Here is a 19,343-nt window from a genome sequence, read left to right on the forward strand (position 1 = left end):
TTGAGAATTGCTTTCATCTGCTGTTTTAAACAGATTAATCCACACAGGTCAGCACTGGCTGACATCAGTACAACCTGAATAGTTTTCCAGATGGGTGCCTGAAAAACATTTAAAAACATAAGCCATTTTGTAGTGTAGAGGGGGATTAAAAAAAATCTCAATATTGTTAACTATTTCATTGCTGATCACTTCTGAAGAAACATTCAACTAATATGCTGATCCAGTATGACTGGATGTCTCTGCAATTAGAGATGGAAAAGACATGGCACCTCAGCATGTAAAAGGAATGGTAACATTGTAACACTCCTTTAGCCTCACGTTGAATTTGGGGACGGAGGCAGCAGTTCTGCAGACATGGCTGAGAATTCAGTTGGCAGCTGTGATTGTCTTTTTCAGCCAATGGCAGAATTAAAGCCTCTTCAGCACCACTGTGCACCATGCTGAATAATTTGGCTGGACTTTTATGCACGTGGCCAGTGCACAGCAGGGATAGCATAAGACTCTTAGCCAGCTTCATCCTTAATGATATTAGCAGTGAATTTGAACGAGCCACGTGACATCTCCCAGAGCTCCTTTGCCAGACCTTATTACTATTGACCAAGAGTTAGGAGCTAGTGTCTCTGAGCCATAAAGGAACATAGGAATTGCCACACTGGCTCAGACTAGTGGCCCATTTTAGTGTGGTACCTTGTATCTAACAGTGGCCAGGTCTAGCTTTAAAGGAAGGTGCATGAAACCTCATACTGGGTTATGAAATAACCTGCCCACAAGGAGATGTTTCTTTCTAACCTCTATCAGCTAGGGATTAGCTTATGCCAGGAAACATAGGTTTTATATTCCTTATTAAAATTATCATTGCTAATATAACTGAGTTTTTCAATATTCATCAAATGTCTCATCCTTCTTTGAATCCTACTCTTGGCTTCAATAATATCTTGTGGCAATGAGTTCCATGGGTTAATTGTGATGTAAATGGTTTTTCCTTTATCAGTTTTAAATCTATTGCCTTTCAACCGCATTGAATGTCCCCTTGTTCTTGTATTATGAGAGAGTGTAAATAGGAGGACCCAATTTATCTCCCATGCCATTCATAATTTTGGGTATCTCTGTTTTGTCACCTATCAATACTCTTCCAGCTAAACAGTCCCCATCTTTGTAATCTCTCCTAATACAGAAGCTTTTCAATGTCTCTAATCATTTTTGTTCCCTGTCTCTTAACCCTTTTCTATTTCTGTTACATACATAACTTTTTAGATAGAGTGACCAGAATTGAACACAGTATTCCAGATTCAGATGTGATGTATGAGTGCAAGTGTGGGAGGGGGCAAATCTAAATACTTTAAAGAAATCTAACTTAAATACAGGGTGAAACTAAATTGGTGCAACATATACACGGATTGGGGAGGGAAGGAGAAGAATCTCTGCATTTTTAAGCATGCAAAAAGGGGATTTTGGTGTGAATTTGCTTTAACAAATTTTTGAAAAGTAATGTAGGAAACAGTAATTACCACAACATGCTTTTCAAATATTAATAGGTATCACTGTTTAGGTATAGATTTAGGAAACCAGGGAGAGAAATGGCCTCCTCGGTGGGATTTGTATTAGAATGGGCTGAGTGTTCTGACTTCAGGGTTTCTTGTTCTCCAGGTGTATGGTAGGCTATGTTAATGCCAGCCTATCTGTATTTCTGGTGTCTGACTTTGAAAACCGTTCGGAACCAACATCTAATGGAAGTGAATTCTCTGGCTCACCATTAAAATATTGCAGGTAAGACTCTCACCAAAATATCCTTCTCTTTTTAAAAAATCACCAGGTGGAAGCATCATGCTAGAGTCTCTCTCTTGACTTGTTTTCAAAATTTAAAAAATAAAATGAAAAATGCATTTTGTACATGTAAAAGGAGTAAAAAGTACAGGACACCATTTATCCTGTGCCTGTGAGCGGGGAGGTGCCCAATCTTCAGAGTAAGGAAGGCTGCCTTGGCAATTATCCAGGACCTTGCACAACATTTGAAATTTGCATATAAAATTTCTTTCTAAAGAAAAGAACTAAAAGAACTGCCCACAAGCATAATATTTGCTTATCCTTCAATCTCCACTGACAGATTGTGGAAGAGACTTGGTCTGATCTTGGGTTTTAATCCTGGTTCTAACATTGACTTTCTTGCTCACTCTACCTGAAGGGTAAAATTCACCTTTCTGCAGAAAGTCTGCATAGGTCTATGCACTATGTAAGTCCCACCTAAGCCCTATGCGATGTCTAGGATTTATACAGGCTCTGTGCACAGGGGTGAATTTCACCCTAAGTGAAAATCCATTGCAAGAAACACCCAGTGCTCACAATACTTGTACAACACCTTATGTCCACATACTGTAATTGTCTCATGCCTTATGTAGGAGCTGGTTGTAATGGTTGGTTACAACACCTCAAATAGTGTCTAGCTCAAGTCAAGTTGAACTAGTAGAAACTCCAGTGGTTTCTCTCCATTGCACTGGTTCAACCAGTCCTGACTCCATCCCACAGCTGAGTGCATCATATATGAAAATTCCCCATTGTCCTCTGCTCCCAGCAACAGTGTTTGGCACTATGTGATAGGGCTGCATAAGACCCAGAAAACACCAGTGTAACAATGATGTTAAGATCTGCTCTGTGTGGCTGCACACACATTGTTCCATCAAAAACAATGACCTGGTAAAGACCTGGTGCATGCATCCATGTGCAGTGCACCTGGAGTGCCTTTCTTGCTTTGCAAAGACAAGACTCTCTGTTTGTCCTTGAATAAGTCTCCTAACCTCCCTGCTTTGGTTTCTCCATCTCTAAGTGGTGATAGCATTTACTTACCCCACAAAGATCATATAAGAATTAATTCGTTAATGTTTTCAAGCTCTTTGAACATGAAAAGTGCTATATAAGCACTAAGTATTATTAATGAAGGGGCTTCCCATCTCTAGGAAATTCTAATATTTTGTTTTCATCCCAAATTTGGATGAAAAGTCAAAACTTCAATATTTTTCACAGAACAGAAACTCAATAAAGTTTTATTTTGGTAATGTTGGAACTTTTTTGGGACCGAAATGAAATTTTTTTGACATCTGTGAAATCAAAATATTTATTTCATTGTGTTAGAATGACCCAAAATCCATTGTTTCAAGGGGGAACGTGGGCAGAACAACTGTGTAATGCTGTTATTTTATAATGCAGCGTTGGTTTGTGAACATGAGCTCAAATGACTGCAAAGCCTCTTTTTCATTATGAAACAATAAAATATCCTTTGATGGGTCTCTAGAGCCCCAGGGTACTTTAGTGTCCAGTGAAAAGACTCCTGACATTTTGTTAAAAGTATAAAAATAATGTTACTTGCACTTATATAGCATACTGAGCTGTTTTCCTCTGAAGTTAATGTTTTCATTTCATTCAGCTGAAACAATTATGAGACCCTATTTATTACACATCACTTGGCAGGAAATAACCCTAAAAATAGGTTAGATCAATACATATCCTATTCTGTGATACAGAGCTGCTGGCCAAAAAAGGCTTCATTCCAATTTATTAATCTTAATATTTTTAATAAGATTTGTCTCTGACCATTCACCATTTAATATCAATGGGGTTACAGATTAAAATAAGAACATAAGAATGGCTGTACTGGGTCAGACCAAAGGTCCATCCAGCCCAGTATCCTGTCTGCCAACAGTGGCCAATGCCAGGTGCCCTAGAGGGAGTGAACCTAACAGGTAATGATCAAGTGATGTCTCTCCTGCCATCCATATCCATCCTCTGACACCCATTGTTTCATGTTCTCTGTGTATATATATATCTTCCTACTGTATTTTCCACTACATGCATCCGATGAAGTGGGCTGTAGCCCACGAAAGCTTATGTTCAAATAAATTTGTTAGTCTCTAAGGTGCCACAAGTACTCCTGTTCTTTTTGCTAATCATTTTAGTTGCCCTTCTCTGAACTTTTTCTAATGCCAGTATAACTGCCCACAGTATTCAAGATGTGGGCGTACCATGGATTTATATAAGGGCAATAAGATATTCTCCGTCTTATTCTCTTTCCCTTTTTCAATGATTCCTAACATCAAAATAATGTTTGCTTTTGATATCTGAGAGAAATAGGAAACAAGCGATGTTGCTCTCCTTCAGGGAGGTCCAAATTCTGCAGCTGTTAGCTGGTGCCATCTCCTGTTGACTTCAATGGGAGCTTTCTGTGGGTAAGCACTAAATGCAGACTTGGGGATTTGGCCTGGGATGCATATGCATGTGTAACACTGACAGACCCTGGTCGTTGGCGGGCAGGATTGAATCTGGGACCTCTGAAGCTTAGTGCATGAGACTCTACCGCATGAGCTAAAAGCCAACTGGCTGTTAGCTAAGGCTGTAGAGCAAACTCATTTAACTCTCTAAGTGGTCTCGGTGCCACTAGATGGGACAGAACACCACACCCAGGAGGTGTGTGGGTTACACATGCTATTAACATCTGTAGGATAATTATCATAACAATAATATTCATATAAATCAAATATATATTCTTAAACCTTTCTTGCCAGAGGGCTCACAGCATTGTGGTCTCTAGGGCTCTACCAGGGTATTAATAATAAAGTCATCCCCATCATCTAAAACTAAACTAATTCTTACTTGTAAAACAGGCCCTTTTTTCAAATAAAAGCTTTTGTCTGGCATGAAGAAAAGGGGAGGGAGCGAACTCCATAAATTTAGCCCAACAATTAAACAAATCTACAAAAACAACTAAAAAGGAGGTAGTCTTAATCCTCATTCTCAGCCTCTGGCATTTGTTACAGGGAGTCTAATTGGCCTTAACTGACTTCAACTAAAGCAGGATTTGGCACTTGAATCTCAGTTTGCTAATTCAAACTGCTATTGCAAAATCACTAGATACAACTATGTTCTTTGGCGAGTATGTTTACTTCTTAAATATATATATGCCCCTGCCAGTGGAATGGAGAGTGTGACTGACTTCCTTTTAATCAGTTTACAAGACATTTAATCAACCTGAATTCTACTGATATTTCTTGGTAATTTCAATTGCACTTTAAAGCCCCATATTGATAGGAATTAAAATTAGTTTAATCGTTTATCTGCAAAGCAATTACAGGAATGTATTCCACAATGTAGTTTGTGTGATGGATTGGAATCCTTTAATTTTCAAGCAAGATAATTTATGCAGACAGATCTGTTAATAATTTACCTTCACTATTACAAAGCCCAGATTTTTCCCTCCATATGAGAAACGAAACAATCTGTCAAAGTCTTCCCCATTTCCTGGGGCTGCTGTATTTATTTAGTCCTTTACAAGTACAAAAATTACCAGATTATTCCATAGAAGACCCATCTCTAGCTAAGGCTCCCAGCCAGGGGCTTCTATTACAGTCCTTTAACAGCCACTAATATTCTTCTTTTGTAAAAACATTTCATGTTCAGGAGCCAGTATTTTGGCTGCAGAAGGGAATCAGTTGGGAAGCTAAAACAATTTGCACTGAAGATGCTGAAATGTAAGAAGAATCAGTACTGACTGAAATCCCAAAACACAGTTTATTCCATTTGTGTATAGATGCCTCTCTAATCTGAGAGGCCTATCAATCAGAGAAAAAATATGTTTTTATTTATATCTTCTTTCTCCTGTGGGTTTGGGTTTTTGTTTCTAAATTAGCTTAGAGCTAAAAACTTCCGTGTATTACTTAAATGGTATATTCAGATACTGTTCATACTGTTTTCAAACCTGTGTAGGAAACAGATTAGGCAGAAGCCAAATTTCCCCTCGCTTTTAGATTAGGTTTCTGTGGGATTATTTTGGAATTACCTCTTTGACAATAAAATCAAATCCATATGAATGTTATTTTATTGAGGGCTTAGTTCTTCAAAAGACAGGTTTTAAAAACAGTAGACCCGATTCTTCTCTCACACTGGTTTTACCATGGTGTGGTGTCACTGGGTGAAATCCAGGCTCCACTGAAGACAATCACAAAACTCCCATTCATTTCTGTGGGGCCAGGATTTCACCCATTGACTTCAGTGCAGTTATTCATTATTACCATTGGTGGAAGTGAGCAAAGAATCAGTATTTTAGTAACTTGTGTCATTTTTGGCTTGAGATCTCTGTTGTTGCAAGGAGGATATAGTCAAAGAATAGTGTTCTGTTGTGTTCTCTGTCAAGGGTAGCAGTTTATCACTATACTGAAATGCAACATTCCGTTTGTTTTTCAGGTACAGAGACTATCGAGACCCTCCTCATTCCCCGGTGCCCTATGGCTACACATTGCAATTCTGGCATGTCTTAGCAGCACGGTTGGCTTTTATTATTGTATTTGAGGTCAGTTTTCATATAAGGGGCTAGATGATATAATTAAGTAATCAATTTGCAAACACCTAGAAGATAATAAGATGATAAGTAACGGTCAGCATGGATTTGTCAAGAACAAATTGTGTCACATCACCCTAATGACTTTCTTTGACAGGGTAACAAGCCTTGTGGATGAGGGGAAGTGGTAGATGTGGCATATCTTGACTGTACTAAGGTTTTTGATATTGTCTCGCATGACCTCCTCATAAACAAACTAGGGAAATACAATCTAGATGGAGCTACTATAAGGTGAGTGCATAACTGGTTGGAAAACCATTCCCAGAGAGTAGCTATCAGTTGTTCACAGTCCTGCTAGAAGGGCAAATGGAATGGGGTCCTGCAGGAATCAGTTCTGGAGCCGTTTCTGTTCAATATCTTTATCATTGACTTACATAATGGCATAGAAGGTATAAATTATAAAGTTTGCGGACGATACCAAGCTAGAAGCGGTTGCAAGTCCTTTGGAGGATAAGATTAAAATTCAAAATGATCTGGAGAAATGATCTGGATGAAATTCAATAAGGGCAAGTGCAAAGTACTCCACTTAGGAAGGAAAAATCAGTTGCACACATACAAAATGGGAAATGACTGCCTAGGAAAGAGTACTGTGGAAAGGGATCTGGGGGTCATAGCGGATCACAAGCTAAATATGAGTCAACAGTGTAACACAATTGCAAAAAAAAAAAAAGCAAACATCATTCTGGGATGTATTAGCAAGAGTGTTGTAAGCAAGATACAAGAAGTAATTCTTCTGCTCTACTCCGCACTGATTAGACCTTAGCTGTAGTACTGTGTCCAGTTCTGGGTGCTACATTTCAGGAAAGATGTGGACAATTTGGAGAAAGTCCAGAGAGGAGCAACAAAAATGATTGAAGGTCTAGAAAACATGACCTATGAGGGAAGATTGAAAAAATGGGGTTTGTTTAGTCTGGAGGAGAGAAGACTGAGAGGGGACATCAGTTTTTAAGTACATAAAGATTGTTACAAAGAGGAGGGAGAAAAATTGTTCTCAGTAACCTCTGAGGAGAGGACAAGAAGCAATGGGCTTAAATTGCAGCAAGGGTGGTTTAGTTTGGACATTAGGAAAAACTTCCTAACTGTCAGGGTGGTTAAGCACTGGAATAAATTGCCTAGGGAGGTTGTGGAATCTCCATCATTGGAGATTTTTAAGAGCAGATTAAACAAACACCTGTCAGGAATGGTCTAGATAATACTTAGTCCTGCCATGAGTGCAGGGGACTGGACTAGATGACCTCTCAAGGTCCCTTCCAGTCCTATGATTCTATGATTAAACAGTTGTAGTATGTACAAGGCCTGAGGAAGTGGTTAGGTTATGGACTTGGGTGAAGTGAACAGTGCAAGAAGGGAGAGAGGAAAGAAAGAAATGTAGAGATGTATCCAATGAGAATCCTTGGATTATTTGCTGGGTTGGAAGAACCTGACATAAAAAAAGCTCTATGGGACAGAGGACCAGGCCTCTCTTTCTGTTTGGAAACCACCTAGCACATTGTAGGTGCCACAAGCATCGGCTTCTTCCGGGGCCCAAGCGTGCTCAATCTCCCACTTTGCCCCAGGCCCCTTCCCCCAAAACTTCCACCCCCACCTCTTCCTGCCTGCGCTCCGCCCCAGGCCCTGCCCCCACCCCACCCCTTCTCCCAAGTCCCCACCCCTGCCCTGCCTCTACCAGCCCCGCTCCACTTCCACCATTCCTCTTCCCACCCAGTTCCGCCCTCTCCCCCAAGTATACCCCATCCCCACTCCTCCCCATCCCTTTCAGCGCCTCCTGCACGCCACTAAACAGCTCGTCACAGCAGGTGGGAGGCACTGGGAGGGAGGGGGAGGAGTTGATTGGGGGCCGCTTGCGGACAGGAGGCACTGGGAGGTAGGGAGGGAGCTGGCTGCCGGTGGGTGCTAAGCACCCCCTGGGGTTTTTTTGTGGGTGCTCCAGCCCTGGATCACCCATAGAGTCAGTGCCTATAGTAGATGCTACTGGAAAGAAAGAACAATTATCATAACAGATTTAGCTAAAAGAGAAATAATTAAGGGAAGCTTTGTCATTGAGTTTGGAGATGGAGATCAGTGTAAATAACTATCTCAACTACAACATGCCACCCTGGACCTAGAGTTAATGTAGAGCAGTTTAAGGTGTGGCTACTTTGCATTTGGACTTAGCTCAAACACAAGAGAAGACAGATACTAGGAAGTATCTCTTATAAGAAAAGTTACTCATCTTGCAGACAAACAAAAATGGAAAGCGATATGCCAAGGCTAAAGGATCATTGTCCCTCAGATGTAGCAAAACACACCAATTTAGATATTGCATCTTTCTGCTCCTAATGAGAGAATTCATAAGAAAAGTTGCTACAGCTTCTATTCTGTAACCCTCAAAGTAAAGAGCCCAAATTGGAGTGAAAAATATTCTTTTTCATCTCCAATTTGTCTACTTGAGACGGAAGAAGACTATTTCCACAGATTGTTCACCAAACTTCGTAGAACAAACTCCAAAAAACATCTTTGATTAAACAAAATGGAAAAGAAGAGAAGAGCAGAACAACTCTCCTCAATCGCACCAATCTTTATTCTAATATGCCTAAATCATTAAGGACAAAATGATTGATAAATGCACCAGTTATTTAACAGGGACATTTTAGGTCGATTGCAGTGAAGTTTTAAATTAGGGGTACAGAACATTCGAAAGCAGCATTGTTTTCCAGGAATAATGACTTGGGTCCGAAATCACTGGGAGTTTTTCCAGAGTAAAAAAAAGAGTAGACCTTTTGTGCCCTTTCCTGCAGCGTGCTCCACTAGCATTGACCCCCTCCCTACAGACAGAGTCCACCTGATTTCAGGGCACAGACTCCAGAGGCTGAACTAACAGATCACACAGCAGAATTGGGGCCTTAATTTGTATACTGAACTTTGCAACAGTGGATTGTTGCGCCAAATCAAGCAGTGGTTTAGTGCTTGCTCAGGCATCGGCCTCCGCTGACTTCGGCTGGAGTTCTGCTTGAAGAGGGACTGCAGAATTTTGCTCCTTAATATTTCAATTTGTAATAAAAGTTTGAGTTCTAGATCAACATCTTTTTGTTACTTAGGAGATTTTACTCCCCTTTGAAAAATGAATCAAACTGGAAACTGTAGTAAAAAGATTAATACTTTTCATCCATCTTCAATCCTTTTGTTTTCACAGCACCTTGTCTTTTGCATAAAGCACCTGATTTCGTATTTAATCCCAGACCTTCCGAAAGATCTGAGGGATCGGATGAGGAGAGAAAAGTACCTGATTCAGGAAATGATGTACGAAGCAGAACTGGAACGTCTGCAGAAAGAACGGAAGGAGAGGAAGAAAAATGGAAAATCTCATAACAATGAATGGCCATGACTGGGTGAGGGAGAAATTATTTAAATTGAGCCATTAATTCTAGTTAGTTAGTCAATAAACCAAATGTATTTATACTGGGTTGGGAATAGTCAGGAGTGGATGAGAACAACTTAAAACTATATTGCATGCAGTTAGCATGCACGTGCCCCTATTCAAAATGCACTCATCAGACTCAGGTCTCTCCACTGGACCCCAGACAGCTTCCGAGGCCAGTTTAAGGTCTTGTTCCTAACCTTTAAAGCAATTCATGGATCAAGCCCCAGCCACATTAAAGACCCAGTTTCAATCTATGAACTGCCACAACAATTACACTCCTCTGGGACAATGCAGATCACAAAACCCTGGACAAAGCACATGAGAGCTGGGAACAAAGCCTTCTCGGTCAAGGGGGTCTAGCTATGGATCATAAGTCCAGAGATTAGGCAAATCCAGAGTCTGATCATCTTCAGAGAGTGCTGCAAAGTCTTCCTCTTCAAAAAAAGACTTTTCACCAAAGCAAGAATGATACATCATTGACACCCCCATCGGCCCTATAAACCCCAACCAACAAAAACAAAAGAGAAAATTAATAAAATCTAAAAAATTAAAACCAAAAACCCTACCCTAAGCAAAGATTGTACTCCAAAAAGGGAGAAGTGGAGGGACTTCAGGAAATCCTCTGGTGCCTTCGAAGGAGCTGAGATATTACGTGATAGGCAGCCACATACACTAAGAAGATAGATTGATGTACATTTCTATAACACCTTTTGGCCAAGCATCTTAAAGTGATTCACAAGCATTAATGAATTGAATCTCCCAATACTGCTGTGTGGTTGTCAAGCAAAGTTGTGCCTGTTTTACATGTGTGGGAAGATGAAAAGCTCATTGGAGGAGTTGTCTGCACAGCCCTTTTAAAGAATAGGCAGGTGCCCAATTATGGATTTAGGTGTTTAGCATTAGGTGTATTTGAAAATCTTATCCGGAATAGTGGCCTGATTTTCAGAGATGCTGAGCAACTGCAGCTCCCATTGAGGGACATAGAGGACAAGCCTTAGGTGACTCGCCTAAAGTCACAGACAGGACGTTTGTGGCAGAGCTATAACCCAGATTTGTTTGTACTGCATTAGCACCTAGGGGCCTCCAGCACGGATTAGGGAATACTGTACACAAACATCACAAACAGATGGTCCATGTCCCACAGAGCTAACAGTCAAAAGATGAAATGACACGTGGATACAATTACCAGATGGGGAGCGCACATCCATCCAACAGCTCCTGACTCCGAGTCTTGTTCTTTATTCATGAGACCATCCCTCCACAACTGTGGTAAGAGGTTTAAAAGGTACATTGAAATATGAAATGACATTAAATCCTACATACAGAATAATAAGGTGATAATTCTGGGCAAGTAATGGAAATAGAATTGGTCACTCCAAAATCAGCCAATAACTGATCTGACTAAAATGACTCAGGGATAAACAATTTAGGTCTAAATTCTTTTGCAAAGTGTTTGGCTTCCACGGTTAAACATTCCAAAAATCACTTACCTAAATTTCATGAAATCTTAGGAACCAGCCACTGAATAAGTGTCAGATGCTGTGATACAGATCAGAACATGCTCGCTGGATGTTGTTAAAAGTAAGCTGGGTTTCACTCCTAAGTAATAACACTGAAAAGCCTGCAGAACTGGTGGTAAAAGGGTACCATCAGCATAAACATGATCCCAGGCACTTAGCAGCCCAGTCTATATGAATACAAATGGACACAAAGATCAAAGTGAACATAGACCTGGTGGGATTCCCTAGAAACAAAAGAGGAATGCGAGTCAAACAATTTGATTTCACACTTTTCTGAGTGAATAGAGCTCCACTACTTTAACATTTTAACCAAGTCCGTGAAGATGTCTACACAGACAGATCCCTTCTCAGGAGCTTTAATAGTCATGGCCCTGGCTGATGTTTGTAGTGACCAATTCTCTTTCAGGAAACTACACCCCCTGGCCACATTCACCTGTGTCTGTTCAGGATTCCTGCACCCTATTTCTTAGCTGACCAGCTCATTTTTTCCAGTCTTGGCATCACATAATATCAGACAGAAGGGTTCTGGAGATAATCACCACTGGTTATGTGATAGAGTTCCTCTCCCTTCCCCTCACCAACCCTCTTCCCTATCGCTCTTCAGGATCCTTCTCACAGGAGGATACTCAGACAAGAAGTAGACTCCATACTGGAGTCTATCTGGGAGCCATAGAACTGGTACCTCTTCAGCAAAGAGGGGGAAATATTTCTGCATTCTCAGGAAGAAAGGAGGCTGGAGGCTACTAGACCTCAGACAGCTGAATGTCTTTATCTGACACCTGAAGTTCAGAATGATCACCCTGGCCTCTAGAATCCCCTCAATGCACGAGGATGACTAATTCACCGCTCTTTATTTAAACTATGTTTATTTCCACACTGACATCTACCCTGCATATAGGAGATTCACCACAGACTTACACCACTACCAATACACGAGTGCTCCCTTTCAGTCACTCGATGGCATGAAGAGTGTTCATGAAAATGCTGTTGCAGTGGCAGCTCACCTCTATCAGCACCCATCAGTACTTCCCTATCTCAACAACTGGTTGCTCACGAGGAACTCACATCAAGAAGTACAGACGATAACCCTGTCCCTGCTCAGACTCTTAAACTCTGTAGAGTTCTAAGTAAATGTAGAAAAGTCCGTTTTAGTTTCCACACAGATAATAGTCTAAGGTCGCCCCAATCAAGTCTATCTCACGATAGATTCCAAGCTATGAATGATCTCACCTCTCAGCGTCATCTGAGACCTCACTTGGCAGTTCAAGCCTGTCTCATCCTCCCAGGTCACATAGCCTCATGTAGCTATATGACACCCTTCACGAGACTTAGCCTTTGATATTTACGGGCAGTGTTACAGATAGCTCACATGCCAAGTAAGCACAGTGTGGACAAACTGCTCTTACTCCCCTACAGAATTCTGGATTGTCTCCCTGTTCTTCCACCAGGAGAGAGAACATACATGGGGTAGGGTGACCAGACAGCAAATGTGAAAAATCGGGACAAGGGTGGGGGGTAACAGGAGCCTATATAAGAAAAAGACCCAAAAATCGGGACTGTCCCTATAAAATCGGGACATCTGGTCACCCTAACATGGGGTTCCCTTCATCCCTCCTCCACCCACAAAATGACGATTGCAGATGCCTCTGTCCTAAGGTGGGGAGCCCGTCTGGATGAACCTGTAGCACATGGTACCTGGACCCACTAAGAATCCCAGTTGCACATAAACCTTCTGGAACTTCATGTAGTACAGGAAGCCTGCAAGCAATTCTTACCATTCATTTAGATCTTGCACGTTCAAGTCATTTTGGACAACATGAGAACAATTTACTATATTAATAAACAGGGGAGGCAAAGTCCATCCCTCTTTGCATCAAAGCTGTCAATCTCTGGAACTGGTGCGTTCGCTAACAGTTCACCCGCTCAGCAGTGCACCTTCCAGGGGTGCACAACACATTGGCAAACAGCCTTAGCAGACACTTCTCCAGAGCCCACAAGTGAGATCTACACGACTCAGTGGTATAGAGCATATTCCAACAGTGGAGACTCCTATTCTGGGATCTCTTTGTGTCTAAAGAGAAAAGAGCAGTTCAAGACCACAGCTCCAGAGGAGACATAGTTTTGCTTCAATGGTTGGGACAGCTGTGATGCTTCCCAGGGGTACCCAGGGTTTTGATGCATCTCACCAGCATCTGTCCTTAATAAGAAGGAGTTTTGTCTGTACCTGCTGTGGATCAGGCCCTAGAAACCACCAGCCTCTGCCTTCCAGGCCTCCGCAGGCCTTGCTCTCTCTGTGCAAGTTAGCGATAAGCACATGGCAACCCCAAGTCTTCCGAACATCCCTCTGGAGTGCTCAGCCTCTGCTCCACAGAATTCTCAGATGCGTTATTCCCAAAGAAATAGTACGCACTAACTGACAAGATTCAAATCATGATCACCATTTTATAGATCTGTCTAAATGTTATGTGTTAAGTATAGTGAAAACAAGACTAAATGCATTATCAAAGAACAGAGATGAGAGAGAGAGAGAATATTGGAAACAAATGGTTACATATAAAATGAAATCATAACATGATTTCTAGAGATTAACTATCAAGGCATTCCCCTATCTCCTACAAGATAGCTTACTCCAAGTTTTTTCCCAAGTGTTTTCAAACAGTTTCACTGAGACCCCCTTCAAGCCCACTGGCAGTTTGTCCCCACAAGATTGAAGGAATCTCTAGGGGTTCATCTCTACCGTAGATGTAGTTTCAAAAGTTCATTGTCTCCCCCAAAACAAGCTCACACTGCTGTTCTTGTTTTTCCCTCCAGACCCTGTAATCTATTGATTGGCATTCTACTCAGACTGTAAATGGGCATCCATTGTGAATGGTGCAATACTCAATTTGCATATGGCCAGCCAGAGTAAGATAAGCGTCTCTTCCCCACTGCCTGCCAAGAGTATGTGGATTACCTTTGAGAGACCTGTCTTCACTCACAGACTTAGAGAATATAATTTTAGTGTATATACATAACCCTTCACATATCTGCTGTACACACATCTTGCTGTGATGATCAGTGTGACACAGACTTTCATTAGAGACCTTACATGACTTTTTTGGTGAACCCATGGGACCCCTGTGCCTACTGCCAGGTGACATCAAGAAATCCTTGGGTCGCGACAGCTGATGTATGCATTTATGCCGATCCTTCTCTTGCCATGAGTTCTGAGGAAGCTCAAACAATAGGGAGCATTGATGATCTTGATTGCTCCCTGGTGGCCAAGGCAGTTCTGGGTCTTGGGCAGTTGCTAGCTGGCCTCATGCCTGTTTGACAAAAATCAAACACCCCAACTCAGTATCCCTTTGTCTGACATCATGGTATTTGCATGGACAACAGACCTAGAAAAGTCATACTCGGAGGCAGTACAATCCACTCTTAGCAGTAGTAGGAAAGATTCCATGAGGAAATACTATGCAGCAAAATGGAAAAGATTTCTGACTTGGCACCAGAATCACCGGATACCCTCAAAGGGTGTCAAGATCCCTGCTCTTCTGGACTCTTTCAAAATTTGTCAGGACTATCTCTTAGCTCCTTGCAAATGCACTTGGCAGCTATTAGCACCTTTCACCCTCTTGTGGACAGCCATTCAGTCTTCAGCCATCCTACTACAGTACATATTCTGAAGGGACTTGTCAGAACCTTTCCTCCAGTAATAAAACCTACCCAATTTGGGATCTCAGCCTAGTCCTATCAACTTTAATGAAGGCTCCGTTCTCACCCTTAGCCTCATGTTCCTTCATTCACCCGTCTAGAAAGGTGGCTTTTCTGGTTACCATTGCCTTAGCCAGAAGAGTAGGTGAGCCGGAAGCTCTTATGGGTGACCCACCTTACATGGTCTTCCATACGGACAAAGCTTTGCTGAGGTTACACCACAAATTCATCCCAAAAGTAATCGCAGAACTTAATCTAAACCAGGTCATCCATGTACCTGTCTTCTATTCGAAGCAACATACCACCAGCGAGGAGGACAGAAAACTACACCCTCTGGATGTCCGTGGAGCCTTGGCATTCTTCATGCAGAGGACAAAACCCTTCTGAAATTCTCCTAAACTGTTTGTCTCCTTTGCCAAATGTATGAGAGGGGAAGCAATCTCCTCCCAGAGACTTTCCAAATGGATTTCAAGCTGCATCCTGCTTTGTTACAAGTTAACAGCAGCTCCTCCCACACAAGGTATGAGGACCCACTCGCCCAGGCCACACTGGCAGCTTCACTTTGAGACACTGGAGAGAGGTGCAGCAGCGGTGTACAGACTTTTGCAAAACATTACTGCCTAGTACAAGATTCTGCCAAACACATCCTTTGGCAGAGCTGTCCTCCAATCTGTGGTATAGCAGAGCTCCTCCCACCCTCCTCCTCAATGAATACTCCTTGTGAATCACCTAGACTGGAAAACACATAGGAACCGTCATTCAAAGAAAGAAAGGTTACCACAGTAAGTGGCTTTCTTTGCAATATGTGGTCCCTATCTGTATTCCACTACCTGCCCTCCTTCCCCTCTGCTGCAGAGCCTTATCCTAGGGCTATTCCTGATTAAAAGGTAACCAGAGAAGTGGTCAGTCCATGCCACCACTTATGCCATCAGTTTTTTAGAGGGCGAGGAAGAGAAGGGTGCCAAGTGCAGACTGATGGCCACTGCTAGCACGAATCTTCCAGGCACATGGAACGCATGCGCACCTCAAGTGGATTACAGATAGGGACCACACATCTTGAAGAACTCCATTACTGTACAAGTAAGTAACATTTCTTTATGCAACATAATGCGCCAGAAGAGAGACACATGTTGGATGGCTATGTGTTTCCCAATCACCACTGCAGAGTGTGTGTGACTTACACAGCAATGGAAAGTGCTGCCTGCTCAGTCACTAATGCACGTGCAAACCATATTAATGCCAAGTTCATATAAACAAGTAGATTAAATAGACTGAGATTAATTTGTTTGCAAAAACTGTGTAAGCTACTTTAAAATCACAGGTGACAGACTTTCAGAAAGTGTTTGCTAAATAGTAAAATCAGATGCAAGTCACACCTAAATCACCGTTTGATATATGTGTTTTAAGCTATACAGACCTCCTCCAGTGAGATATCGCTCTGACAATTTAGATCAGAGACATTCAGTGGTGCAAGTACGGCAGTATGATCCAGTCCACCGTACCAGTAAGATATTTATAGCCGGTACTCTGTACCTGAAAGACACAGGAGGAGCAGAACAGGCAGCTCCTCCGGCACAGCTGTACCACCCCCAGCCCATAGGCGCCGACTCCGTGGGTGCTCCTGGACTGGAGCACCCACGGGGAAAAATTAGTGAGCGCTCTGCATCCACCAGCAGCCAAGCTCCCCTCACCCCCCGCCTCACCTCCTCCTCCTCCCCCCTGAGCGTGCCGCAGCTGCATTCCTCCGCCTACCTCCCAGCGCTTCCCGCCCAGCCGCCGCCGGGGGGGGGGAGAGTGGGAACGGGGCGCGCTCAGGGGAAGAGGCGGGGCCAGGGCAGGGATTTGGGGAAGGAGTTGGAATGGGGGCGGGGCAGGGGCAGATCCTCATGGAAGGGGTGGAGTGGGGGAGGGGCCGGGGGTAGAGTTGGGGTCGAGCACCCCCTGGAAACAGGGGAAGTCGGCGCCTATGCCCCAGCCCCACCCCCAGCCCTTCCATGCAGCTGTGTTTCCTGTCTGGGCTCTGCACAGCAACCCCACTGGAGAACAGGGCTAGGGGCTGGGGGCGGTACAGCTGCACCAGAGGAGCTGCTGGCGTGGGGCCACTTGGCGGCCCTACGTTCTGCTCCTTTCGCCACTGCAGTTCAGAAGTCTCCAGCACAGCGGGAGGAGGACAGAACCCCCCCTCCCCTCACCCAGGTAACGTGATGGATCATGGGGAGGGGACGGGGAGAGTGTGGGGGCCCCGGGCTGGGGGCGGGGGGAGGAGTCACATGGGGAGGTCATGTGCCTCCCCTTTAGCTGGTGCCCCCCTTTGTGTCCCTCCCATGAGTGCAGTGTACCGGTAAGAAATTAATTCTACTTGCACCACTGGAGACATTCCTAACTTTGAATTGAGCCATATTATAACAATCTGATTTTCACTCCTGAGGAACCTCAGCAGTTTAACATGACAAAACAAATAAAGTGAAGCAAAGAAACAATCAACTGCTGATTGCTTTTGAGAGCAGTTTTCAACACAGCTATGTTCTGTTGATATTTCATTGCTCTAAATTGCTAGACGTTGTCTTGGGTATTGCTGAAAACGAGAACATACGCGAGCACTGGAAGCCCTCAAAGTTGGCTCACCTTGAGCCTGATCCTGAGAGAGCCTAAGGACCTCAGCACCCTCTAATTCCATTGATTTATCCACTCAGCACCTCACAGGATTGAGCCCTGCCATTCTGCACAACAGAGTTCCCTTTTGTCTTCCACTGTCATAGAGCCAGTCAAACAGAAAATAGTGAGTGAGAGAGTGTGTGTGCATGTGTGTGCATGTGTGGAGGGAGGTTAATAAAAAAGACAAATGTATAACAAAAATTGTAGCTTTCTAATGACAAACTGAATTGTCCAGTTTTCTAGGTAGCAAATGCATACCTGCACTGTGTTTCTGATCTGGTATTGTTTTTGTTTTTATTTATGGCTCCAGACGATGGACCTGTGCTCTGTTTACTTATCCCAGCTCTGCAAGAGCACTACCTTGAAGAGAATGAAAAAAATGCAACCTCAATGCATGCCACAGACATTTTACATAGCAAGCAGGACAGCACATTTCAGAGGATTTACTGTGAAATCATTTTGCAATCCAGCATATGATTGATATCCATAGACCACTCTCAACAGAGCTAGCATGTATTTTATGGGCAATTATACTCAAGTTTTTAAAACCAAGGAAAAATTGTATACTGGGACTGTTTTTTCAGCCTGTTTGGTACGTTTTTTGCATTCTGTCCCATGCGCGTTTTACAGAACTTAGAATAATAAATGTAAATTAAAAACCAGGATACTCTGACAAAAAATGCCCAGTATTACAATACCATCTATTTTCAAGCCACCAAATAAGACAACTGAAACCCTGTTTACAAATGAGTTCTTTTTTTATTTCAGATCTTTGTGCGGGGACTTATGTTATATACCATATATATAATATATATATATAAAGTATATAGATTGTTTATTTGTAAATAGCAAAAACAAAACCAACCAACCCTATGGAGGAGAATGTCAAATTTTCGCACCTACAAAAACGTCATCAACATGAAGCCATGTTTAACGCTTGTATAATGTGATGCAATAACTTTAAAATAAATTATGCATATGAAATCTTTGTTGTTGAGCTTTTGTAAATCATCTTATGTTTATCTAATTTTGAGCAGGGGGACAAATCTGAGGCGAAATACAAATGCAAGCCCAAAATGACCAAGGACCTATCTTAACACTTTCTCTCTAAATCCATTATGTATTTATTTACTCTGATGAATTAAGTTCCCCCTTGTGCTTCGTATAGAAGGGCTCCATCCCATGAAGTGCTGAGTGTTATCTGGAAAGCATTGAGCGTTCTCAATTCCCATGGATTTCATAGAAGTTGAGGGCGTTCAGCACCTTGTTCCCAAACCAGACCAGATGAAGGGGTGGATTAGGGATTTTTCATGCAGTCTTTACTAAGACAAGATTCCATGGCTGTGGGTACCCCTAGCAGAGAGCAAAACAAGATTCTGGAGAAAAATTAGCCTCAGAAGTCATAACTTTATTTAATGGACGGTTAAAACAAGAAGGACAAAAAAAGCAAAGGGATCCGCAGTCACTCCATTGGCTAGGAGCAAATCCTTGAACCTAACTCATAAGGAGCCAGGTGACCCCCCTAGTCCCATCCTCTGCAGAGTCCCAAGAGTGTTTGTCCATGAGCATCTAATGCCAAGGCCTCTGTCCCAGACTAGGAGACAGAGAGGCTAACAGTGTCTTTGAGGTGATTTTCAATCAGCCAACCCATCCTATAAAGATTCTCCCAAACTAGTTACATGAGAAGTGAAAT

General features: G+C 42.6%; 1 protein-coding gene across 7 annotated transcripts in view; it reads left to right on the forward strand.

The window, feature by feature from the left end:
- Positions 1-18,620, forward strand: part of ANO4 (anoctamin 4) — a 274,760-nt gene extending 256,140 nt beyond the window's left edge. For 6 of the 7 annotated variants that reach the window (XM_034773716.1, XM_034773710.1, XM_034773741.1 and 3 more), the window contains 4 exons: positions 1,648-1,767; positions 6,229-6,334; positions 9,555-9,750; positions 17,961-18,620. In XM_034773716.1, coding sequence (XP_034629607.1) covers positions 1,648-1,767; positions 6,229-6,334; positions 9,555-9,746 — 418 coding nt within the window. In that variant the 3' untranslated portion in view covers positions 9,747-9,750; positions 17,961-18,620. The remainder of the gene's footprint in view (positions 1-1,647; positions 1,768-6,228; positions 6,335-9,554; positions 9,751-17,960) is intronic. The other variant, XR_004646146.1, reaches the window with a different exon arrangement.
- Positions 18,621-19,343: the final 723 nt, after the last annotated feature.

This window comes from Trachemys scripta, chromosome 1, assembly GCF_013100865.1.
Source record: "Trachemys scripta elegans isolate TJP31775 chromosome 1, CAS_Tse_1.0, whole genome shotgun sequence".
Classification (NCBI taxonomy): Eukaryota; Metazoa; Chordata; order Testudines; family Emydidae; genus Trachemys; species Trachemys scripta.